At 45.9% G+C, this 27,119-nt stretch overlaps 1 protein-coding gene across 1 annotated transcript in view; it reads right to left on the bottom strand.

Annotated features, from left to right (window-relative positions):
- The window catches only part of LOC138473484 (deleted in malignant brain tumors 1 protein-like), a 1,627,178-nt gene that overhangs the window by 1,404,304 nt on the left and 195,755 nt on the right, over window positions 1-27,119 (bottom strand). Inside the window, exons 5-7 of the mRNA XM_069612128.1 lie at window positions 16,838-16,849; window positions 10,609-10,920; window positions 9,836-9,853 (exon numbers count right to left, since the gene is read on the bottom strand). Coding sequence (XP_069468229.1) covers window positions 9,836-9,853; window positions 10,609-10,920; window positions 16,838-16,849 — 342 coding nt within the window. The remainder of the gene's footprint in view (window positions 1-9,835; window positions 9,854-10,608; window positions 10,921-16,837; window positions 16,850-27,119) is intronic.

Below are 27,119 nucleotides of genomic sequence, written 5' to 3'. Positions count from 1 at the left end.
CTGAGGTTAAGATCCTGTGCCCGTTAGCACGGTGCACAGCATGAGCACTATGAGAATCTGCCTGAGCTTAGGATCCTGTGCTCCGTTAGCACGGTGCACGGCATGAGCACTATGAGAATCTGCCTGAGGTTAGGATCCTGTGCTCCGTTACCACGGTGCACGGCCTGAGCACTATGAGAATCTGCCTGAGGTTAGGATCCGGCGCCCCGTTGGCACGGTGCACGGCCTGAGCACTATGAGAATCTGCCTGAGGTTAGGATCCTGTGCCCCGTTAGCACGGTGCAAGGCATGAGCACTATGAGAATCTGCCTGAGGTTAGGATCCTGTGCCCCGTTAGCACGGTGCAAGGCATGACCACTATGAGAATCTGCCTGGGGTTAGGATCCTGTGCCCCGTTAGCACGGTGCAAGGCATGAGCACTATGAGAATCTGCCTGGGGTTAGGATCCTGTGCCCCGTTAGCACGGTGCAAGGAATCAGCACTATGAGAATCTGCCTGAGGTTAGGATCCTGTGCCCAGTTAGCACTGTGCAAGGCATCAGCACAATGAGAATCTGCATGAGGTTAGGATCCTTCGCCCCGTTAGCACGGTGCAAGGCATGAGCACTATGAGAATCTGCCTGAGGTTAGGATCCTGTGCTCTGTTAGCACGGTGCACGGCCTGAGCACTATGAGAATCTGCCTGAGGTTAGTATCCTGTGCCCCGTTAGCACGGTGCAAGGTATGAGCACTATGAGAATCTGTCTGAGGATAGGATCCATTGCCCCGTTAGCACGGTGTAAGGCATGAGCTTTATGAGAATCTGCCTGCGATTAGGATCTTGTGCCCCGTTAGCACGGTGCAAGGCATGACCACTATGAGAATCTGCCTGAGGTTAGGATCCTGTGCCCCGTTAGCCCGGTGCAAGGCATGACAACTATGAGAATCTGCCTGAGGTTAGGATCCTGCGCCCCGTTAGCACGGTGCAAGGCATCAGCACTATGAGAATCTGTCTGAGGTTAGGATCCTGCGCCCCGTTAGCACGGTGCACGGCATGAGCACTATGAGAATCTGCCTGAGGTTAGGATCCTGCGCCCCGTTAGCACGGTGCAAGGCATCAGCACTATGAGAATCTGCATGAGGTTAGGATCCTGTGCCCCGTTAGCACGGTGCAAGGCATGTGCACTATGAGAATCTGCCTGAGGTTAGGATCCTGTCCCCTGTTAGCATGGTGCACGGCATGAGCACTATGAGAATCTGCCTGAGGTTAGGATCCTGTGCCCCGTTAGCACGTTGCATGGCCTGAGCAATATGAGAATCTGCCTGAGGTTAGGATCCTGTTATAAATGAGCACGGTGCACGGCATGAGCACTATGAGAATCTGCCTGAGGTTAGGATCCTGTGCCCCGTTAGCACGGTGCAAGGCATGAGCACTATGAGAATCTGCCTGAGGTTAGGATCCTGTTCCCTGTTAGCAGGGTGCACGGCATGAGCACTATGAGAATCTGCCTGAGGTTAGGATCCTGTGCCCCGTTAGCACGGTGCAAGGCATGAGCACTATGAGAATCTGCCTGAGGTTACGATCCTGTTATAAATTAGCACGGTGCACGGCAAGAGCACTATGAGAATCTGCCTGAGGTTAGGATCCTGTGCCCCGTTAGCACGGTGCAAGGCATGAGCTTTATGAGAATCTGCCTGAGGTTAGGATCCTGTGCCCCGTTAGCACGGTGCACGGCCTGAGCACTATGAGAATCTGCCTGAGGTTAGGATCCTGTGCCCAGTTAGCATGGTGCACGGCATCAGCACTATGAGAATCTGCCTGAGGTTAGGATCCTGCGCCCCGTTAGCACGGTGCACGGCATGAGCACTATGAGAATCTGCCTGAGGTTAAGATCCTGCGCCCCGTTAGCACGGTGCACGGCATGAGCACTATGAGAATCTGCCTGAGGTTAAGATCCTGCACCCCGTTAGCACGGTGCAAGGCCTGAGCACTATGAGAATCTGCCTGGGTTTAGGATCCTGCGCCCCGTTAGCACGGTGCACGGCATGAGCACTATGAGAATCTTCCTGAGGATAGGATCCTGTGCCCCGTTAGCACAGTGCAAGGCCTGAGCACTATGAGAATCTGCCTGAGGTTAGGATCCTGTGCCCCGTTAGCACGGTGCCAGGCATGAGCACTATGAGAATCTGCCTGAGGTTAGGATCCTGTGCACGGTTAGCACGGTACACGGCATCAGCACTATGAGAATCTGCCTGAGGTTAGGATCCTGTGCCCCGTTAGCACGTTGCACGGCCTGAGCACTATGAGAATCTGCCTGAGGTTAGGATCCTGTGCCTCGTTAGCACGGTGCAAGGCATGAGCACTATGAGAATCTGCCTGAGGTTAGGATCCTGTGCTTCATTACCACGGTGCACGGCCTGAGCACTATGAGAACCTGCCTGAGGTTAGGATCCGGCTCCCCGTTGGCACGGTGCACGGCCTGAGCACTATGAGAATCTGCCTGAGGTTAGGATCCTGCGCCTCGTTAGCACGGTGCAAGGCATGACCACTATGAGAATCTGCCTGAGGTTAGGATCCTGTGCCCCGTTAGCACGAGGCACAGCCTGAGCACTATAAGAATCTGCCTGAGGTTAGGATCCTGTGCCCCGTTAGCACGGTGCAAGGCATGAGCACTATGAGAATCTGCCTGAGGTTAGGATCCTGAGCCCCGTTAGCACGGTGCAAGGCATGAGCACTATGAGAATCTGCCTGGGTTTAGGATCCTGTGCCCCGTTAGCACGGTGCAAGGCATCAGCACTATGAGAATCTGCCTGAGGTTAGGATCCTGTGCCCAGTTAGCACGTTGCAAGGCATCAGCACCATGAGAATCTGCATGAGGTTAGGATCCTGTGCCCCGTTAGCACGGTGCAAGGCATGAGCACTATGAGAATCTGCCTGAGGTTAGAATCCTGTTCTCTGTTAGCACGATGCACGGCCTGAGCACTATGAGAATCTGCCTGAGGTTAGGATCCTGTGCCCCGTTAGCACGGTGCAAGGCATGAGCACTATGAGAATCTGCCTGAGGATAGGATCCATTGCCCCGTTAGCACGGTGTAAGCATGAGCTTTATGAGAATCTGCCTGCGATTAGGATCTTGTGCCCCGTTAGCACAGTGCAAGGCATGACCACTATGAGAATCTGCCTTCTGCCTTCGATTAGGATCTTGTGCCCCGTTAGCACGGTGCAAGGCATGACCACTATGAGAATCTGCCTGAGGTTAGGATCCTGTGCCCCGTTAGCACGGTGCAAGGCATGAGCTTTATGAGAATCTGCCTGAGGTTAGGATCCTGTGCCCCGTTAGCACGGTGCAAGGCATGACCACTATGAGAATCTGCCTGAGGTTAAGATCTTGTGCCCCGTTAGCACGGTGCAAGGCATGAGCACTATGAGAATCTGCCTGAGGTTAGGAGCCTGTGCCCCGTTAGCACGGTGCACGGCATGAGCACTATGAGAATCTGCCTGAGGTTAGGATCCTGTGCCCCGTTAGCACGGTACACAGTATCAGCACTATGAGAATCTGCCTGAGGTTAGGATCCTGTGCCCCTTTAGCACGATGCAAGGCATGAGCACTATGAGAATCTCCCTGAGGTTAGGATCCTGTGCCCCGTTAGCATGGTGCAAGGCATGACCACTATGAAAATCTGCCTGAGGTTAGGATCCTGTGCCCCGTTAGCACGGTGCAAAGCATGAGCACTATGAGAATCTGCCTGAGGTTAGGATCCTGTGCCTCGTTAGCACGGTGCACCGCCTGAGCACTATGAGAATCTGCCTGAGGTTAGGATCCTGTGCCCCTTTAGCACGATGCAAGGCATGAGCGCTATGAGAATCTGCCTGAGGTTAGGATCCTGTGCCCCGTTAGCACGGTGCAAGGCATGAGCACTATGAGAATCTGCCTGAGGTTAGTATCTTGTGCCCCGTTAGCACGGTGCAAAGCATGAGCACTATGAGAATCTGCCTGAGGTTAGGATCCTGTGCCTCGTTAGCACGGTGCACGGCATGAGCACTATGAGATTCTGCCTAAGGTTAGGATCCTGTGCCTCGTTAGCACAGTGCAAGGGGGTTCATTCTGCTGATATTTAAAGGTGTGAGTAACTAAACGTGAATGGTAAGTAGTGTGCTTGGTAAGAACAAAGGATGAAGGACCCTACAACCACTGGGGGTTAGTTGTACTGGTGCTGCTGGTGTGGTTGGTACCAGCAGAAGAGCAGCTACCAGATCAAGTATAAGATGGTCTACACAGAGGTTAGGTAGACAAGAAAACAGAAAACAGAAAGCCATCATGCTGTAGCAGAGGAAACAGACACCAGACTCCTACTAGATCAGGATATCAAAAAATGGATTAGTACCTGTCCCAAGTGTCTCGCACTGAATAAAGCGCCCTCACTTAGAAACCTGCTAAGTCCCTCATTCATGTCAGATATCCCGAAAAACAATACCATCCTGCTGTCTACCAGCCAAGCAGGAGGATTCCACAAATGTGTGTTTTTCTCTATGTGCTCACATGCCCTGATTACCAACACTATAGAGTTTGAAGCTCTAGGCACATGCCATATTACCCAATTTATTAACTGCAGCACTAAGTTTGTAGTAGATTGCATACTGGAGAGTTATAGAGAGTTGTTCATGTGGGCTGTGGATGGTTGTTTAAACTGAATATAGTGGGTCGTTTAAGTGGAGTATGGAGAGTTGTTTATGTGGATGTTAGAGGGTTGTTTGTGTAGACTACAGGGGATTGTTTGTGTGGTCTATAAAGAGTAATAGAGAGTTGTTCATGTGGAGTATGGAAGGTTTCCAAGCAGAATAGGGAGGGTTTTTTCATGTGTCAGAAAGGGTTGTTTATGTGTCTATAGAAGGCTGTTTATGTGGATTGTGGATAATTGTTTAAGCAGAATATGAAGGGTTGTGTAAGTGGACTATAGAGGGTTGTTTATGTGGACTATAGAGGGTTGTTTATATGGACTGTGGATAATTGTTTAAGTAGAATATAACGGGTTGTTTAAGTGGACTATAGAGGGTTGTTCATGTGGACGTTGGAGGGTTCTTTATGTGGACAACAGAGGATTGTTTATGTGGTCTATTTAGAATTGTTTATGTGGTCTATAGAGAGTTGTTCACGTGGACTATAGAGGGCCTATAACCAGAATATAGATGGCTCTTTATGTAGTCTATCATGGGTTGCTTATGTGGACCACAGAGGGCTGTTTAAGTGTGCTACAGAGGTCTGTCTGAGCAGTCTTGGGGGTTATTTATGTGGACCATTGAGGGTTGATTAAGTAGACTATAGAGGGTTGTTTTCAGTGTCTACATAGGGCTATTTATGTGGACTATTGAGGGTTGTTTTAAGTAGACTGTAGAGGGTTGTTTTCAGTTTCTACATAAGGTTGTTTATGTGGAGTTTAGCCAGTTGTTTAAGTGGATTATGTAAGGTTGTTTATGCAGAATATATAGGATTGTGGACTTTAGGTGGTTGATTAAGTAGACTGTAGAGGATGGTTTTAAGTGTCTACATAGGGTCGTTTAGGTGGACTATAGAGGGTTTTTAGGTGGAGTATGGAGAGTTGTTTATGTGGATCTTAGAGGGTTGTTTATGTATCTAGAGAGGGTCGTGTATGTGGACTCTAGAGGATTGTTAAAGCTGAATATAGAGGGCTATTTATGTGGACTATTGAGGGTTGTTTTAAGTGTCTACATAGGGTTGCTTATGTGAACTTTAGAGGGGTGTTTAAGTGGATTATGTAGGGTTGGTTGTTTATGAAGAGTATATAAGCTTGTTTATGTTGATCTTTGATGGTTGCTTATGTGGACTACAAAGGAGTGTTCATTTGGTCTATAGAGAATTATAGAAAGTTGTTCATGTGGACTATAGGGGGATTTTAAGCAGAATATAGAGGTCAATGTATGCAGTCTTAAGAGGGTTGTTTATGTGAACTATAGAGGACTGTTTAGGTGGATGACAGAGGGCTGTTTGAGAAGACTCTAAAGGGTTATTCATTCATGTGTATATTAGGGTTGCTTCAATGTGTCTATAGAGGGTTGTTCATATGGACTATAGAGGGCTTTTAAGCAGAATATAAAGGGTTGTTTATGTAGTCTATCAAGGGTTTATGTGCATATATGTGGCTGTTTAGGTGCACTACAGAGTGTTGTTTAAGCAGACTAGAGAGTATATCATGTGTCTTAGAAGGGTTGTTTGTTTATGTGTCTATAGAGGGTTGTTTATGTGTCTATAGATGTTTGTATATGTGTCAATAGAGAGTTGTTTATGTGGACTGTAGAGGATTGTTAAAGCTGAATATAGAGGGTTTTTTATGTGGACAATTGAGGGTTGTTTAAGTAGACTAAAGAGGGTTGTTTTAAGTGTCTACATAGGGTTGTTTATGAAGACTTTAGAGGGTTGTTTAAGTGGATTATGCATAGGATTCCCTGTGTTCAGTTTTTATGTTTATACTATTCTGGTGGTGTTTTTCAGGGTTTTTTTTTAAATTATTCAAAACTGTTTAATCATTGTTTCCCTCAAACAAATAACAGCTGACTGTATTTTCCAATGTAGATAACAATGTATCTTTTTATTGATGTGTTTATATTATGCATAATTCTTTTGAAGCAAAATCACTGATGGTGCTGATGCGCTCCTTGATATCTCTTTGCATTCTTGGACTTTTAGACCTGAATTTATAATGTGAAAAAAACCAACTAGACATAGAAAAAAATGCAATAAAATAAAAAAAAAGACTTGATGGGTTCCAGTTGTGTGACATGGAGCAAGGTAAGAGCCTGAAGTCACTTTGCAGTGAACCTTAAAACATGCACTACCCAAAGATAATATCAATCATGGTGTTCAAGAGAGGAAAGGGAAGATGCATAAGGGGCAGCCACAGGGTTATCAAACCTGCAGGCAGGACAAATACCTTGGTAACCTTCTAAAACGCTTGTGGGGAACACATCTTCTGAACACACAGATTAAAATTGAGCACTAGGTAAAGATATACAGTTTGCATATGTGCTAAGTATATGTTAAACAGATTCTGGAACCATAGAAAGTGATGGAAATCTACTTTGATGGGTTCTATGCATTCACAATCACAGACATAAACATCCTATTTTTTAACTGAACCGTACAATCAAATGTTGCTGAAAACTTTGCAATGGAGGGAATAGAAATGACCTTTCATTGGCTCATTTCCCAAAAGAACATGTATGGACCAGTGTTTGATGTAGGGTCTATGGCATACAAGGCTTCATTTGATAAAGTAGTCTATTTGGATCTTCTCTGACAAGTTACCAACTGATTTTGTTTGTCCTTTTAGCTTCAGGAATCCTATAATGAACTCCAAATTTCTACCTTTTAAGAAATGCATGGCCCATGCAATATAGTATTATTTAGGGGAACAATATCCCTTATTTCAGTTTAGTTCATTTTCAGAATGAGAATGTCTGAAAATGTCCACTAAATGGCAGTGCTCATCTTGCTTTTAATTTTCACTTGAATACAGTAATCCATGTTTAACAAGGTCAGTTCTGCTATCTAGTGGACATTTTCAGACATTTTCTGGATAAACCCCTAAATGGGAACATTATTTTTGGGGGGCAGAAATCAGATTAAATTGTACTTTACTGAAATCCAAAAAGCCTAATTATGTAGAATATATGGGATTGTTTATGTGTATTTTAGATGGTTGTTTAAGTGGAGTATGTAGAGTTGTTTATGCAGACTCTGTAGGGTGGGCATTGGATGGTGAGAGTCTTGGATAAGATATGACAACAGACTTGCTATTAATTTACTTATTTCATGTGCTCACTGTGCTACCTATTGCTTCTGTCTTTTACCTTATGTGCACTTCACCACTGGAATTCTCTACCTCCCCATCCCCCCGACATCAAGGCCATTAAAACTCTGTTAACTTTCAAAACTGCACTTAAAGTCCTCTGCCTTGATAGAATGCCTGAGTAATGAGTTAGCATACCCTTCCTCAACGACCCACCCCCTAGGCATTTCTTTAATGTATATACTGCATATGACATGTACTGTTGTTAGGAAAGATTCTCTTTACTGCACCTTTCCTTCCATGTTTATGGAACCCCTAAACTTATTGCTTTTATTTTTTAATCTGACCTGTACTTTTTGTAGTGCAGGGAAGCCTTAAGCTTCACTGCACTGGCCTTTGCTCATATGTCATGGGGAAACTGACATGTCATTCAGGCTGTCAGTACTGGGAAACATTGTTTTCCTTAGTCGTGTTACTGTGTTAGTACTTCTGGTTAATTTTTTATCACTGGTGGCAACTTTTTATCATTGTGCACAGCAGCTTACACTGCAGTACAATGGGGTACATTTTTGTTTTGCCCTAGACTAAAACTCAGAAGATTTTTGGTTACTCTAGGTGTGCTAAAAGGATTAGCTGGTGGTAGCAGTGACTATTTCCCACTTTTTGGGAATTTTAATTTTAGCCTTACCACGTTTGGATACTAGCTGTGGCTACTGGTCAAACATGGCCGTACTATGACATTTTTCACTTGTCCGTTTGCCATCTTGTTCTTTAGTCTTCTTCTTGGCCTGAGAGGCCAGGAAAATCCTTATAAGGACTTCCAGTGCCTGGAAAGCAGAAGCTTTTGGCGTGCTACTGGAGGGCTGTGTGTGTTTGCTGGCAGGATGTGGGCTGGGACTGTCTGATCCCAATCCACAAACTGGTTTTGGTGTGTCTGAGTGGTATGCATGAATGATCCCGCCAGTGGTCCTGATTGGACCACTGCTGGGGTGTGTGGGCTAGCCCTGCTATTGGCTAGTGAGGGGAGCAGTTCTTGCCTGGCTTTTAGGATAAGAAGAGGACCCCTGAACCCATTCTTCTGAGATCCTGGAAAAACCTGAAGGAGCCAAGTATCCTTTCCAGTTGTGAGACCCGTGAAGAAACCTGAGATCCGACTGAAGGAGGCCTGGCAACCAACCTCTGCTGCTGTCCTGGAGGAGCCCTGTCTTGCCCGTGATCTTTAGAAGTCCTGCGAAGGAGCTGCGACCCTTGGAGTGCAGGGACCATCCATTCCTGATGTCTGCTCGGTTCCCTACCAAAGGAAGCCTTCGAAAGTGCCCTGGAACCGTCCTGTGGCTGACCAGCTTCAATTTTGGCCTACTGTGCTGCCGGCATCACCATTCTGAGTTTCGGCCTGAAACTGGAGGGATCCTCAGCTGGCCCTACAAGGTTAACCTCTGCGGAATTCCGGCGTCCTTGCATCGTGGGGACCCGAGATAGGAGGGAAAGTTGACTGCAGCTGATTAGTCCATTTGCGTTGCCATGCTGTGGTGACCACCATCTGAAATAGCTTACCTGACCCAAGTGCAGTCCTGAGAGGGGTCCTGCATCAAGTTTTGCTGCATTATTTGCAACAGTGATAGACACCAACTGGAGATCAGCTCAGACCTGCAACCCCTGTGAATCGAGGGCTGCAACTTTCAGCGGGAAAAAGAACCTCAGACCCTCTTCCTTTGTTCTGCAAAGTCTGGGGAAGAATCGGAGTATGGGAAAGACATCTGACTGTTGGGTCTACTTTTGGGCATTAGTCTAACTTGTATCCTAACCATAAGAACCCTTCACTGGACCCCAGAGACCCTACCTGCATTTTTTCCTGCTTCATAACCTCTGTTGAACTTTTACCTGAACTATTGGGCAAAAGGTACCAGATGACTTAGGGCTGGACAATTTGAGTTAGGGATCATCTCTGTGGACCTGGAATGCATAATACTGACGTAACCTTTCCTTTGCCTGAGTTTCTGATATGTATTATGCCCTATAACAAAGTGAATGTATATATGTATTTAGTTTATTAGTCTTGGGTGATAACTCTACTTCCTAGCAGTTATTTTTCATAGTGTGTTTTGGCCATAAATAAATAACTGTATTTGTATACATCCTCTCTAAGTGTAATCTATGACTCCCATTGGGTGACCTCATTGTGGACCCTTTACAAGCTCACCACATCTGAAGAACTTAGATTAGACCCTCATCAATGCTACCTAAACTGGTTTGGCTAGAGCTTCCCAGAGTTGTCCCTGTTACGATAGAGGTTGGCCTTCTATACATCTGTCCTCCAGGCCACAGTATAGAAAATCAGTCCTAACAACTGTATGTACATCAATCCATAGTGTAAATGATACTTCCTACACTGCTTGTGTTCTGTCTTTGCTGTCCCTCTCCCTTTCTAATTGCTTCCATAGCACACCGGGTCTCCGTTTGTACCACTATGCGGTAATGGAAGGCACCCTACTTGCTCGTGTCAAAGCTCGCCCTGCCATTCAAATAAATAAAAGAGAGATGTTCAGTAAACCCATTGCCTTTTATGTTTAGACTACTGACAAGTAGCCTTTTCACCCGGACAGTCTTACAAGACTTTCCTAACAACACCGCTTCATACTGAATGCACAAAAGCTTCAGACCGCAGAAATGGTCCTTGTGTGTTCCTTCTGGTGGTACAGGGGTTCAGCGTTCCGCGCCCATAGGTTCCTGCGGCACGTAGACCACTATTTGGTCCTAATATTCAGCTCCCACTTGAGAGGTGACCAAGAAAGACTTAAAGAAATCTGAAGGAATGAGTACGTACCCGAGCAGATGACCCCAGCATCTTCAGAGTGGAGACAGTTGTGGATCCCCCAACCACTGTTACTGCAGTTCCAGAGGCGGGATTCGCCCCCTCTGCAGGTTACTTCATCCAGCAGAATATTGTCCAAGCCTTCACCAAAATAGGCATTTGAAGTAGAAATCACTGCAGTTCCACAGGAGAGTTGGCGGCACACAACCTGTGCATCGCGAATATCCCAGGCATCGTCGCACACCGTACCCCAAAATCCTCCATAGTAGATCTCAACTCTGCCAGCACACCGGTGCCCCCCGTCAACAAGCCGCAGGTCCAGGGCTAGAGGAGAGACAAAGGCACAGGAACAAGAGTGCATGCTATAAGAAAGGCACAGGAACAAGAGTGCCTGCTATAAGAAAGGCACAGGAACAAGAGTGCATGCTATAAGAAAGGCACAGGAACAAGAGTGCATGCTATAAGAAAGGCACAGGAACAAGACTGCATGCTATAAGAAAGGCACAGGAACAAGAGTGCATATTAGCCGGAAGGCACAGGAACAAGAGTGCATGTTATAAGAAAGGTTATAAGAAAGACACAGTAACAAGAGTGCACATTAGAAGAAAGACACAGGAACAAGAGTGCACGCTATAAGAAAGGCACAGGAACAAGAGTGCACGTTAGAAGGAAGACACAGGAACAAGATTGCATGTTATAAGAAAGGTTATAAGAAAGACACAGTAACAAGAGTGCATGTTAGAAGGAAGACACAGGAACAAGTGTCCATGTTAGAAGAAAGACACAGGAACAAGAGTGCATGTTATAAGAAAGACACAGGAACTAGAGTGCCTGCTATAAGAAAGGCACAGGAACAAGAGTGCATGCTATAAGAAAGGCACAGGAACAAGAGTGCATGCTATAAGAAAGGCACAGAACAAGAGTGCATATTAGCCGGAAGGCACAGGAATAAGAGTGCATGTTATAAGAAAGGTTATACGAAAGACACAGTAACAAGAGTGCACATTAGAAGAAAGACACAGAAACAAGAGTGCACGCTATAAGAAAGGCACAGGAACAAGAGTGCATGTTATAAGAAAGGTTATACGAAAGACACAGTAACAAGAGTGCACATTAGAAGAAAGACACAGGAACAAGAGTGCCTGCTATAAGAAAGGCACATGAACAAGAGTGCATGCTATAAGAAAGGCACAGGAACAAGAGTGCATATTAGTAGGAAGGCACAGGAACAAGAGTGCATGTTATAAGAAAGGTTATAAGAAAGACACAGTAACAAGAGTGCACATTAGAAGAAAGACACAGGAACAAGAGTGCACGCTATAAGAAAGGCACAGGAACAAGAGTGCATGTTATAAGAAAGGTTATACGAAAGACACAGTAACAAGAGTGCACATTAGAAGAAAGACACAGGAACAAGAGTGCCTGCTATAAGAAAGGCACAGGAACAAGAGTGCATGCTATAAGAAAGGCACAGGAACAAGAGTGCATATTAGTAGGAAGGCACAGGAACAAGAGTGCATGTTATAAGAAAGGTTATAAGAAAGACACAGGAACAAGAGTGCATGCTATAAGAAAGGCACAGGAACAAGAGTGCATGCTATAAGAAAGGCACAGAACAAGAGTGCATATTAGCCGGAAGGCACAGGAATAAGAGTGCATGTTATAAGAAAGGTTATACGAAAGACACAGTAACAAGAGTGCACATTAGAAGAAAGACACAGGAACAAGAGTGCACGCTATAAGAAAGGCACAGGAACAAGAGTGCATGTTATAAGAAAGGTTATACGAAAGACACAGTAACAAGAGTGCACATTAGAAGAAAGACACAGGAACAAGAGTGCCTGCTATAAGAAAGGCACAGGAACAAGAGTGCATGCTATAAGAAAGGCACAGGAACAAGAGTGCATATTAGTAGGAAGGCACAGGAACAAGAGTGCATGTTATAAGAAAGGTTATAAGAAAGACACAGTAACAAGAGTGCACATTAGAAGAAAGACACAGGAACAAGAGTGCACGCTATAAGAAAGGCACAGGAACAACGGTGCACGTTAGAAGGAAGACGCAGGAACAAGATTGCATGTTACAAGAAAGGTTATAAGAAAGACACAATAACAAGAGTGCATGTTAGAAGGAAGACACAGGAACAAGTGTCCATGTTAGAAGAAAGTCACAGGAACAAGAGTGCATGTTATAAGAAAGACACATGAACAAGAGTGCATGCTATAAGAAAGGCACAGGAACAAGAGTGCATGTTGGAAGGAAGACACAGGAACAAGAGTGCACATTAGAAGGAAGACACAGGAACAAGATTGCATGCTATAAGAAAGGCACAGGAACAAGAGTGCATGCTATAAGAAAGGCACAGGAACAAGAGTGCACATTAGAAGGAAGACAAGGGAACAAGAGTGCACATTAGAAGGAAGGCACAGGAACAAGAGTGCATGCTATAAGAAAGACACATGAACAAGAGTGCATGTTATAAGAAAGGCACAGGAACAAGAGTGCACGTTAGAAGAAAGGCACAGGAACAAGAGTGCACATTAGAAGGAAGACACAGGAACAAGATTGCATGCTATAAGAAAGGCACAGGAACAAGAGTGCATGCTATACGAAAGGCACAGGAACAAGAGTGCATGCTATAAGAAAGGCACAGGAACAAGAGTGCACATTAGAAGGAAGACACAGGAACAAGAGTGCACATTAGAAGGAAGACACAGGAACACGATTGCATGCTATAATAAAGGCACAGGAACAAGAGTGCATGCTATAAGAAAGGCACAGGAACAAGAGTGCATGCTATAAGAAAGGCACAGGAACAAGAGTGCACATTAGAAGGAAGACACAGGAACAAGAGTGCACATTAGAAGGAAGACACAGGAACAAGATCGCATGCTATAAGAAAGGCACAGGAACAAGAGTGCATGCTATAAGAAAGGCACAGGAACAAGAGTGCACATTAGAAGGAAGACACAGGAACAAGATTGCATGTTATAAGAAAGGTTATAAGAAGGACACAGTAACAAGAGTTTGTGTTAGAAGGAAGACAAGGGAACACGCGTGCACATTAGAAGAAAGACACAGGAATAAGAGTGCATGTTATAAGAAAAACACATGAACACGAGTGCATGCTATAGGAAAGGCACAGGAACAAGAGTGCATGTTATAAGAAAGACACATGAACAAGAGTGCACATTAAAAGGAAGACACACAAAAACGTGTGCACATTAGAAGAAAGACACAGGAACAAGTTTGCACATTAGATGAAAGACACGTGAACAAGTTTGCATGTTAGAAGGAAGACACAGAGACAGGTGTGCACATTAGAAGGAAGACAAAGGAACACAAGTGCACTCTAGAAGGAAAACACAGGAACAAGTGTGCACGTTAGTATGAAGGCACAGGAACAGGTGTGCACATTAGAAGGAAAACACAGGAACAAGTGTGCACGTTAGAAGAAAGGCACATAAACAAGTGGTAGTGTCAGAAGGAAGACACGGGGAAACAAGTCTGTTCCTGTGTGTTGCACTGCAATGTCTCCTCTCTGGAGTTTTCCAGGGCACCTCAAAATGTTTCCTACCCATGGCCAAACCAGATGGATTCCAAATGTCCTTTGAGGTCTTCAATGACTGCTCAGATTACATGATCTAACACACACTATGCAAACCACCCACATATATCAATTGATATCCGCTCCCAAAAGATATCCAACATCAGAACTCTACACCTCTCCAACAGATTTATAACAGAAACCCAACCAGGCCATCCTCACACTATGGGTACACCAGGCCTCCTCAGGAAACAGCTACCTTAAGTTCTCTTGACATGTCATGACCACCTAGAAACAAGCTCACACACAGTACCTGCATACTTCCTAAATGCACACATCAACACACCAGCACAGATATCATGTATTTGCCCTCTCCCTGTAACCTACCCCACCCTCTGTCTTTCAGATCCACCAGAATGATGCTGGAAGAACATGCAATTGGCAGCAGAGAGTGGCATGCTCCCCAGTAACATGACTTGACGTGTCCGTAGTGTGAGTGCTATAAGGAGCCATACAACCACACACATGTGAGTGTTATGATGAAGACACAGGGACACATGGCAGTCCTATAGGGAGGCTACAGTAACTAGTGTGAGTGTCATAAGGACAACACAGAGACACATGCAAGGGCCATACGGATGACACATGAGCACATGAAGTGAGATTATCCAATCAGAAGAGGGGCGGGTCTTTGCTGGTTCACATGCTACATGTTAGCACTCTATGTTATCTAAAGCATAGGGCACAGAAGGATGTATGGAAGGTGCTGCCCCTGAATGTGTGCCTGGCATGGACATGCCCAGTAAGTTGCCATGTACTTAGATCTGCTTTGGGCAATGCCCACTGGGTGCATGTTCTCACCCTCTGAGTCCTCCTCTGTGCATATGCAGCATGGCCATGATTGCGCCTCCACAGCCATGCAAGTCCCCCAACATCCTGCTATGCAATGCTGGGCGATGGGTAACACGAGCTTTGGAAAGGGCATGGTGGGAAACTCTCTTATCGCACCTTCAGATCTACCAAGTCAAGGGATTCAGAGGACAGGGGTCTCAATGCTAAACCCAGCCCCAAGTGAAGAGTTCTCATGCGTGACCCCAAGAGCATCCAAGGGCATTAGGAATCACATTCGATTAAGGAAATTGCCCGGTTCATGCACCTCTCCGCCTCTGCGTGAACCTCTATGCATGCACCTCTCTTCCTCAGCATGCAGCTCTTTCCCTCTACATGTACCACACCGCCTCTGCATGCACCTCTCGGCCAGTGCATGCACCTCTCAGCTTCTGTATCCACCGTCATTAATACACTCAATCCGGTTAGAGGGATATCTGAGTTAAGTGCTCACTGCCCACATGAAAGGGCCTCTTATCCTCGTGTGGGTGATAGAGTATCATTAATTTGGGAACCATTAAGACCCCCTATATCTATAGTGCTACGAAATGACAAAGCTAGAGTAGGAAGCGCTATTAAAACAAAGGTTATGTAGTACTATTATTGAATCACAAAAAAAGAATCAAACCTGTAGAGCTTCCTGCCTACAAGTACCCGAAGAGAAGTCTCCCTTCACTTATGTATTGCTCCTTCCAAGACAAAGCCAGCTGGTGCAGCCCCCATAACCCTCTCCCAGTCTAGCAGTTTCCTCATTGCTCAAAATAGTTAGGGAAAGCCTCTTTTTCTGTCCCCTAACATAAAGATAAGCGGCACACCACCGCAACCTAGGGTCTAGTCACCGCAGGAGGGTAGAGTTAGTGTAGTTGGAGGGCAATGTTGGCCGTACTCATTGACAATACTGAATGAAAATAAATAAAAGCCCAGACCTGATTGTTTTTTGTGTGAAAACGTTAGGGTACATATACAGGTTAGTTACCCACCTCCAGTCCTCAGGTGTGTTTTATATCCCTCTAATCCCACTTTCCCTTAAAATACCTCAAAATCCCCATGTACTTCTGTAACACGTCCCAAGTAGAAACCACTGGGACCAGGAAGAGGCAACGAGTAATGAGGATTACTGACCAGAACTAAATCACACACTCTAGTCTTTCGTGCAATGTCATTGGTCAGCTCCCATTCAAAGTAGGAGGGGGAAGGGACGGATGGTGTCTGCAGAGCAGATGCACATAGGACTGGAGGTGACTCTGATGTGCTCAGGAAGCTGCCAAACCACAGACGACAGGCACAGAGAACTGGGGAAGGCTGCGGTGAACCACAGAATCAACTGCAGCTCCTGGGAGGCTCACGAACAACCGGAGGGTGACGGCCAAGACCCTGCAAGTAATAGGGTGGCCAATCCGAGGGTAGTAGAAACCCAGAGAGCGAGTGAAGTGGAAAGCAGTTTGCAGTAGGAATACTCCCTGGGGAAGAGATACCAAGTGAAGGGGCCTGGGACCCATCCTGGGGTAGCGGACCCTTAACCGTAACAAGGAGAAATATGAACTTGGCTCTTACCAGTGACTCTCATAGGCCTTGGCAGGAAAGTAAACCAACGCTGTGGGACAAAGGAAAGTTAGACCTAAAGAACAGTGTGAATTATCAAGTGGAGGGGTGCGGGACCCCATTTGGGGAATTTCTCCCCAAGTTATAATCAAGAGGAACATGGCTGACGCTCATAGAACTTGGCAGGATAGTAAACCAAGGCCCCGCAACCCCTCCAAGGAAGGGTGAGATGATGTGACAGCTCCCCAACTAGTTGGAGCTCACGCCAGGAGAATCCTAGTGAATAGTAACGGTAAAAGGGTACAAAAAGAAGTGTTTTAAATAAGTGAAGAGGTGTCTCCGTTGGGATCCCTATAAAAACATTCTGGTGTCTGTGTCCATCAGGGAATTGAGAGCTCAGCAATTTTATTTAGCAGGTGCTGCGCCCCCCCCTACCCAGCGGGTGGGGGTTTCCATGGGAACTGTCCCTAGTCCAGCAAAGGGAAGAGTACTCCCTTGGCGACACCAGGGCTTTGCACCCTTGCCTGGTGACGATTCCTCACAACACCTGAAACTATTGGAGGGCTGATTCTGAGCGCAGAGGCTGACGACCACGGCGAGTGGATGGGTGCAACAGTTTCCTCATGATGGAACTACAGTTTTGGAAGGATTTAGTGGTCATGGCTTTTCACTTTTTCTCTAAAAGCCTGCAAGGTGCAGATGGACACACATGTGAGTCTGTTCTCACTGTGAAGTGCACATGTTTGGGAACCCCTGAACCGAGGATCTTGGGACATGGGCTGAAGGTTCACTTTGGGTTGAGACTAGGCAGGGCAGACCCATGAGGAAAGAACCTGTGTAGGCAGGCAAACGTCCCAGAGTGTCTGTTTGTGCATCTGCCATAATGGAAAAGCATCTGTGCACGGACCCCACTGAGGACACACAGGGAACCATAATTCAACTTGGACTTTCTGGATTTCAAAATGTCCAGGCCACAGAGAAAACCCATCAAACTTGCCTGACCAAGCATTTTAAAAGTTTGTTAAAGGCACCAGGGCTTTTCTCCAACAGAGGTGTAGGATACTGCTAACACTGTGCCACTTCCTAAATGCAATAACACTGGTAAGAACCGTGTAAACCACCCAGGACACTTACCTTCCTTACCTGGAGGGCACATCTGGACCCCAACACATGCTACAATCAGTGACATACAGCCAGATACATCTTAGAGTCAGGCACACTACATATATCTACATATAGCCAGATAAATCAGAGGCAAGCATGCTACATACAGTGACATACATCTTAGTGTTTGACGCATTGCATAGATGTAGGTACCGCCAAATACCTCTTAGAGTAAGGCACACTACAAATATCTACACACCAGCCAGAATCATCTTAGAGTCAGGCACGCTAAACCCACCTACATACAGCCAGAATCATCTTAGAGTCAGGCACGCTAAACCCACCTACATACAGCCAGAATCATCTTAGAGTCAAGCACACTACATATATCTACATACAGCCAGAATCCTCCTAGAGCCTGGCACACTAAATACAAACATAAATTGCGGCCGTTCGGGGTTCGAGCTAACTACCAATTTATAATTACCCGAAATGGGAGATGCAGGATAGAGACTGTGGGTGACCCTGTCCAAGAGTCACAAAATTAACTCAAATAAACTGAGCTTCCCTTTATGGTCGTGTATCCTCTGGATGGGGGTAATTCCACAATAAAATCTGTGGCGATGATTTCCCAAAGTCGTGTTGGCATTGCTGGTTGGTGTAAGAGACCTACTGGTCTTCTGTTATCATGTTTATTCTGGTTGCAAACTGCACAGGATTGGACATAGGTTCTTATGTCGTCTTTCATCCTTGTCCACCAAAACTGCCTCTGTAAAAGATGGAGGGTGGTGGTGATACCTCGATGTCCTGAATGGGGGGTATCATGGCATAGATTTGTAATTTTATGTCTCAGTTCTTGTGTGGGTATTGCCAGCGGTGTTTCCTTGAAGAGTTATTCATCCTTCAGCAGGAGGTTCTTTGGATTGTTCCCCTTGTATTCCTTCCAGAGTTCGGAAGAAGGTGTCTTTGCACGAATGTCCTCCAGGAGAGAAATAGCTTAAGCTACAAACACGGTGTTAGGAAACATCTTGGGAAAGGTCCGTACTTTGAGGGGCTCATAATCAGGACGTCTGGACAAGGCATCAGCTATGATGTTATGTGTTCCAGGAAAGTGGAGAATTTGAAATTGATATTGGGCAAAAAAGGCCTAGCGGGCCTGATGGCTTTTTCTGCACTCCAGGGACTGTAGGACATTTCGATGGTCCATACAAACTTGTACTGGGTGTTTGGCACCTAGAAGAAGATGACTCCAGTCAGTAGAGGCTTGTCGGATGGCTAACAACTCCTTCTCCAGGACGGAATAATGACTCTCACTGGGAGTCAAGGTGCGGGATAAGTATGCAATAGGATGCTCCATCTTGTCCTCAAGTTCTTGTTTTAAGACTGCTCCAATGGCATAGTCGGATGCGTCTGTCTCTACCAAGAAGGGTCGATCTATATCAGGTTGAGCTAGGATTGGAGCTCGAGTGAATTCCTGTTTCACTTGTTGAAAGGCTGTCTCTTGAACAGAGGACCATTGAAATGGAGTGTCCTTCTTTAAGAGTGTTACAATGGGATGTACAATGTCAGAAAACACGGGTATACATTTTCTGTAGAAATTTGCAAGTCCCAGGAAGGATTGAATCTGTTTCACAGTAGTGGGAGTGGGCCAAGACAGGATGGAATCAACCTTGGAAGGATCCATTCCGATACCGTCGGAACTAAGTACGAATCCAAGATAATGAACGGTTGATACATGGAAAAGGCATCATTTTTCAGGTTTGGCCAGGAGCTTGTGTTCACGTAGGCGTTGTAGAACTGCTCTTACATGTTCTTGATGGGCCTGAGGTTCCTTGGAGTTAATTAGTATATTGTCCAGATATGCAATGACAAAAAGGAACAGCATGTCAGAAAAAACCCGATCCATGAAGCGTTGAAATACTGCAGGGGCATTGGTGAGACCAAAGGGCATTACCAGATACTCAAAGTGGCCAAAGGGAGTTCTGAAGGCCGTTTTCCACTCATTGCCTTCCCTTATGCGAATGAGATGGTAAGCATGTCTGAGATCAAGTTTAGTGAAAATGACAGCACCCCTCACTGCCTCCAGAATGTCCGAAATAAGTGGTAATGGATAGCGGTCCTTGAGTGTGCATTGGTTGAGGCCACTGTAATCCAGACAAGGTCGAAGTTCCTTGGTGTCTTTTTTAGGAACGAAGAAGAGGGAAGCACCAGCTGGGGATTTGGAAGGTCGAATAGTAACATTTGTCAAATTGGTATCCAGATATTCTCGGAGAGCTTTCTTTTCTGGTTCAAACAAAATGAACATTCTTACAAAGGGAATCACCGCAGATAGTTCTGTATCAATGGCACAAACCTTGGGTCTATGAGGTGGGAGAGCTTGAACAATGGCTGTTGAAAACACATCTGAGTATGTTTGGTATGCCGGAGGAATTTGGATAATGTTGGAGACAGTTACGGATGGTTGCTTGAGTTCCTAGAAGTCCTCTGAAGGACTTGGCAATGTGGCAAGAGATAAGGAAGGGAACGAACGAGTACCAGGAATAGGAGGAGGAAAACAAAGGAATCAAAAAAGAGCACGGAGTGGACTTCGATAACACACGTCTAACTACACCAAGCAGTAGCGTTGAGATGCGCGGCGCTGCAGGGGCGTGGCTCTTTTCTAGGAAGTCGAGCGTAACGCGGAAGAGCTGGTGTGCAGTGTTTTGGAACTGTCGCCCATGTTGGTAGAATCACAGAGTTCATACCGCGGTGCATCATGGACCATGAAGTCCAGAATGGACGAATTCAGCGGTTCATGACAAGAATCATCTTAGAGCCAGGCAGAATCATCTTAGAGCCAGGCACGCCAGATATACTTCCATACAACCAAAATAATCTTAGAGCCAGGCGCGCCAGATATACCTCCATACAGCCAGAATCATCTTAGAGTCAGGTACACAATACACCTACATATAACCAGATTCATCTTAGAGTCAGGCGCCCTCAATATACCGCCATACAACCTGAATCATCTAAGAATCAGGCACAAGATACAGCTACATATAACTAGATTCATCTTAAAGTCGGGCGGGCTAAATATACCTCCATACAGCCAGAATCATCTTAGAGTCAGGCACACAATACACCTACATATAACCAGTTTCATCTTAGAGTCAGGCGCGCTCAATATACCTCCATATAGCCAGAATCATCTTAGAGCCAGCCAGAATAATCTTAGAGCCAGACTCGCCAGAAATACTTCCATACAGCCAGAATCATCTTAGAGTCAGGCACACAATACACCTACATATAACCAGATTAATCTTAGAGTCAGGCGCGCTCAATACACCTCCATACAACCAGAATCATCTAAGAATCAGGCATAAAATAGAGCTACATATAATAATATTCATCTTAGAGTCAGGCACGCTAAATATACCTCCATAGAGCCAGAATCATCTAAGAATCAGGGACACAATACACCTACATGTAACCAGATTCATCTTAGAGTCAGGCGCACTCAATATACTTCCATACAACCAGAATCATCTAAGAATCAGGGACACAATACACCTACATATAACCAGATTCATCTTAGAGTCAGGCGGGCTAAATAAACCTCCTTATAGCCAGAATCATCTTAGAGTCAGGCACACAATACACCTGCATATAACAAGATTCATCTTAGAGTCAGGCGTGCTCAATATACCTCCAGAACCAGAATCATCTAAGAATCAGGCACACAATATACCTACATATAACCAGATTCATCTTAGAGTCAAGTGGGCTAAAAATACCTCCATACAGCCATAATCATCTTAGAGCCAGGCAGAATCATCTTAGAGAGAGCCAGGCATGCCAGATATACCTCCAAACAGGCATAATCATCTTAGAGCCTGGCGCGCCAGATATACCTCCATACAGCCGGAATCATCTTAGAGTCAGGCACACAATATACCTACATATAACCAGATTCATCTTAGAGTCAGGCAGGCTAAATATACCTCCATACAGCCATAATCATCTTAGAGTCAGGCACACAATACACCTACATATAACCAGATTCATCTTAGAGTCAGGCGGGCTAAATATACCTCCATACAGCCAGAATCATCTTAGAGCCAGGCACACCAGATATACTTCCATACAGCTAGAAAGATCTTAGAGCCAGGCAGGCCAGATATACTTCCATACAGCCAGAATCAGCTTAGAGTCAGGCACACAATATACCTACATATAACCAGATTCATCTTAGAGTCAGGCGGGCTAAATGTACCTCCATACAGCCAGAATCATCTTAGAGCCAGGCACGCAATACACCTACATATAACCAGATTCATCTTAGAGTCAGGCGGGCTAAATATACCTCCATACAGCCAGAATCATCTTAGAGCCAGGCACGCCAGATATACTTCCATACAGCCAGAAACATCTTAGAGCCAGGCACGCCAGATATACTTCCATACAGCCAGAATCATCTTATAGTCAGGCACACAATACACCTACATATAACCAGATTTATCTTAGAGTCAGGCGGGCTAAATAGACCTCCATACAGCCAGAATCATCTTAGAGCCAGGCACACAATACACCTACATATAACCAGATTCATCTTAGAGTCAGGCGTGCTAAAAATACCTCCATACAGCCAGAATCATCTTAGAGCCAGGCAGAATCATTTTAGAGCCAGGCACGCCAGATATACCTCCATATAGCCAGAATCATCTTAGAGTCAGGCTGGCTAAATATACCTCCATATAGCCAGAATGATCTAAGAGCCCGGCACACCATATATACCAATTTTGAGGAGAGAAATACTAGAACCTGCGGGTACTATTGCTCAAGGGGCTGCCGATGTGGAAAGATCCAAAATAGGAAGAGACAGTGACTAAGGTAAAAAAACGGTCAAAGGCACTAAACCTTACAAGTTGGCTCATTGGGTGGCTGCAGGTAGGGACTTTGGACAGCAAAACAGGGTTTCTGTTTCTGCTCCTTTGGACATTATTAAACAGGTACATGTGTTCTCAAGTCTTCGGAAGGATTCCTGGAGAACTGTAGGGGTGCAAATGTGGACAGTATAGGGGCACAGCACTAGAAGAAGGAATGGGAATATAAATACCAAACATTGAGTGCAATCCCCAGAGGAGAAGTGGATGGGTCAATCTGGCAGATACGCTTGAGCTAGCACCTCTGAAGCCGTGGGGGTCGCTCAGCTCATCAGTACCACTGTGGGAGGGGACCAATTTATTTTATTTTTACATTGGAGCACGGTGAGTGTCGCCCCTGATCCACCCCACCTGCCTAAACTCCCTTGAGACCCCCAAGCCCCTCAATACCCGCTCCAGGCCGCCCGCGACCGCTTCCTGCATCCCTTCCCTCCCTCCTCCCGTCCCGCCCGCTCCCATTGGTCCGTGAACCCTGGTTGCTTTGGCCTACCTTCCAGGCTGCACTGCACCGGCTCCATTAACATCGGAGCACGGTGAGTGTCGCCCCTGACCCACTCCACCTGCCTAAACTCCATTGAGGCCCCCAGACCTCTCCATACCCGCTCAAGGCCGCCTGCGACCACTTCCTGCATCCCTTCCCTCCCTCCTCCCGTCCCGCCCCCGCCCGCTCCCATTGGTCCGTTGTCCCTGGTTGCTTTGGCCTACCTTCCAGGCTGCACTGCACCGGCTCCATTAACATCAGAGCATGGTGAGTGTCGCCCCTGATCCACACCACCTGCCTAAACTCCATTGAGGCCCCCAGGCTCCTCCATACCCGCTCCAGACCTCCCGCGACCGCTTTCTGCATCCCAACTTAATCATTACTTAATACTGTACCAATCTAGTCAGGCACAGACACCTCTCCTCTGTATAAACCTATACAGGGCTCCCCAGTTCACCAAGGTCTCTGTCTCCAAATTGCATTGTATGATGTTTAGATTGCATTGATAGGCCTCTCTCCCACTACACAGGTCTCTCTAATCTAGCAGGGGCTCTGTCTTCAAATTGCATTGTATGACGTTTAGATTACATTGATAGACCTACCCCTACTATAAAGATCTCTCAAATTCAGCAGGGGTTCTAGCCCCATTTGCATTGTATGATGTTTAGATTGCATTGATAGGCCTCTCTCTCACTATACAGGTCTCTCAAAGTTAGCAGGGGTTCTGTCTCCAAATTGCATTGTATGATGTTTAGATTGCATGGTTAGGCCTCTCTCCCACTATACAGGCCTCTCAAATCTAGCAGGGGTTTTGTCTCCAAATTGCATTGTATGATGTTTAGATTGCATTGATAGGCCCCTCTCCCACTATACAGGCCTCTCAAATCTAGCAGGGGTTCTGTCTCCAAAATGCATTGTATGATGTTTAGATTGCATCGATAGGCCTCTCTCCCATTATACAGGCCTCTCAAATCTGGCAGGGGTTATGTCTCCAAATTGCATTGTATGATGTTTAGATTGAATCGATAGGCCTCTCTCCCACTATACAGGCCTCTCAAATCTAGCAGGGGTTCTGTCTCCAAATTGCATTTATGATGTTTAGATTGCATTGATAGGCCTCTCTCCCACTACACAGGTCTTTCAAGCAGGGGCTCTGTCTCCAGATTGCATTGTATGATGTATAGATTGCATTGATAGGCCTCCCTCCCACTATACACATCTCTCAAATCTAGCAGGGGTTCTGTCTCCAAATTGCTTTGTATGACGTTTAGATTACATTGATAGACCTATCCCCTACCATAAAGATCTCGCAAATTCAGCAGGGGTTCTGTCTCCAAATAGCATTTTATGATGTTTAGATTGCATTGATAGGCATCTCTCCCACTATACAGGTCTCTCACATCTAGTTGGGCTTTTGTGTCCAGATTGCAAGGTAAGATATTTAGTAAGTCCTAGGTGCACCCCCAAACTCACTCCTCAACCAGCACATGCCCCCCCTGAACCTACATGGCTAGCTCACCGCAGTGAACCCAAGGGAGACGTACACTGTGCAGGACTCCCAGACCTCGCTGTGCTTGGTATCAGACAGTACTACTTCACCTGACCCTCAAATACAGTTGCTCAGTCTGATATCCTGTTGCTCTCCTAGGCGTGGGCCTCCTCCCTACGGTGCAGGACCCTCAAGTCTATCTGTGCTTAGTATCGTGCTCCCCTGTTTTGGCTGACCCTCAAATCCAGCCGTGTTAGGTACAGAACTCTCTCACCCCCTAGGTGTAAGCCTTTCTTCCATTACACAGGACCCCTAATCTAACTGTGCTTAGTTCAGTAATCTATTAATCCCGGAAACCAATCATAACCCATCTTAATCAAGTCCCATTCCACCGGACCGTTTAACATCCTAACACTCCACGACACTGCACCCCTAGGAAACACACACTACCCACCGACAGAAACGACAGACTGAGCTAGGAAAGCACCCCAGCGTATCCAGAGAAGGAAAAAAACAAGATCACTGCGCCTGCACAACACAGCATAGAGGACCAACTACCCTACTACGCCTGCACCTTAAACAGAAAATGGCCTGACCCAGAAAAGGATGCCGAGAAAGAGAACAAGATCGTGCAACAAGAGACGCGAACACACAACACCGACAGAACCCAGAAGAAGCAGTTCCATTGGAAGGAAACACGCCTAACGCAACCATAACCGGAACAAAATCTGTAAGCGAAAAAGCCTTATACCTCACACCTTACTTCGCGACAACCGCGGGACACCAACGCCTCAACACGGAAACCTCGAGACACGCAAAGAATTTCCAGAAACACCGGGAAAAAAGATCGGAGGACCGAAAAAGAGAGTGGGAGGGCTCCAACCCCATCACCCCTTACATCACAAGAACAGAGGGTCACCATCGATTTCCGCAACATCACACACAATACAGCGAGTCCTCGACAACCAACAATGCCACCTCCAACCCAACGATCGGACACAATGAAGAAGCCACTGCTGATCTTCATCCGAGCAGCATCACAGCAGAAACACCATGACTGATCAGCCCTGTTATCAACCTATTGGACCGCTTCAATGAAGAAGCATCCGTCGCCATTCTTCATCCTACCAACACCAATACGGAAACACAAACAACGAATAAACACAAAACAAAATCACACTGAGAGAATCCACTGTAACTTAATAAACCCAAGGTCAATGTCCAAACATTCAATGGAAATATACGCCCTCCTATCAGAAGGAGGCATAGACATCCTATTTGTAACCAAAACATGGTTAGATGACAACTACAAGATCACCCTCAACAACTGCCTGCCTGAAGACTTCAAATGCATCCAAGCAAACAGAAAATCCAAAAGAGGGGGGGACTAGCGATCATCCACAAGGAACAACTGGCCATCAAACTGGAAGATCCATTAAACATCGAGAAATGCGAATCCTTAATACTACGGCTATCAGTAAACCCCAAAACTAACCTGAAATTCATACTGATATACAGACCACCAACCTACGGTGCGACTTTCATAGACACATTCACAGAAGCAGTCACCATCCTAGCCATCAAGTACAACCATCTGATCATCCTCAGAAACTTCAACATCTGGTTCGATGAAGAAACCACAACCACAGAAAAATCCCTAACTGCCCAACTAGCAGCCATGAACCTACAACAACTAGTCAAAGGAGCAACACACTCAGCAGGGCATACACTCGACGCAATCTTCGCCAACAAGGATCTCACCACCACAGCACACCCAATTCAAATACTCTGGAGCGACCACCTCACCATTCCATTCATAATCACAACGGCCGCTCCAACAGAAAAGCAACAAGAAAAACAGAAAAGGAACAAGAAAAACCACTGATCATGATGAAAAGAAACTGGAGAACCATAAAAAACGCCAACCTAACTGAACTCCTAGAACTCAGAAAACAACAAGCACCATCCATGCAAGAAGCAGACCTAGACAAAAAAGTTGGCATGCTCCACAACTGGATCGCAACAACTCTAGACAACATCGCCAAAGAAAAGCCCTTCACCCCGTCACGTAAGAAAACAACAGCAAAATGGTTCACCCCACTACTCAACGCCATGAAAAGAAAAAAACGAAAACTAGAATCTGAATGGAGGACCAACAACATGACGGCAAACAAATTGAAATTCCTGCAACAGATCCGCTCATATAAAAAGGAAATACAAAAAGCGAAGAGGAAACATTACGACAACCGAATCTTCAGAGCGCCAAACCCACAAAAAGAATTCTTCAAAATCATAAACGAAATAAAAAACCCAACGGGCTGCAACAACACGCCAATTTCGTCAATGAAACTTTGCGATGACCCAGGAGACCACTTCAAAAACAAAATAACCTCCATCCAACAGACCATACAAAACAGACCAAGCAATCACAGCTCAAACCCCAGCGACGGCGACGAGGAACACCCAAACAAGCTACGAAACTTCCCAGAAATATCCGTTGATGCTTTCATCAAACTAGTACACCAAAGCAACAAATCAGGCTCTCCT

This window comes from Ambystoma mexicanum, chromosome 8 (genome assembly GCF_040938575.1).
Source record: "Ambystoma mexicanum isolate Mex_15411 chromosome 8, UKY_AmexF1_1, whole genome shotgun sequence".
In the NCBI taxonomy this organism is placed as follows: Eukaryota; Metazoa; Chordata; class Amphibia; order Caudata; family Ambystomatidae; genus Ambystoma; species Ambystoma mexicanum.
Note: the sequence above shows the minus strand (reverse complement) of the source record. Positions and strands in the feature narration are given on the sequence as shown.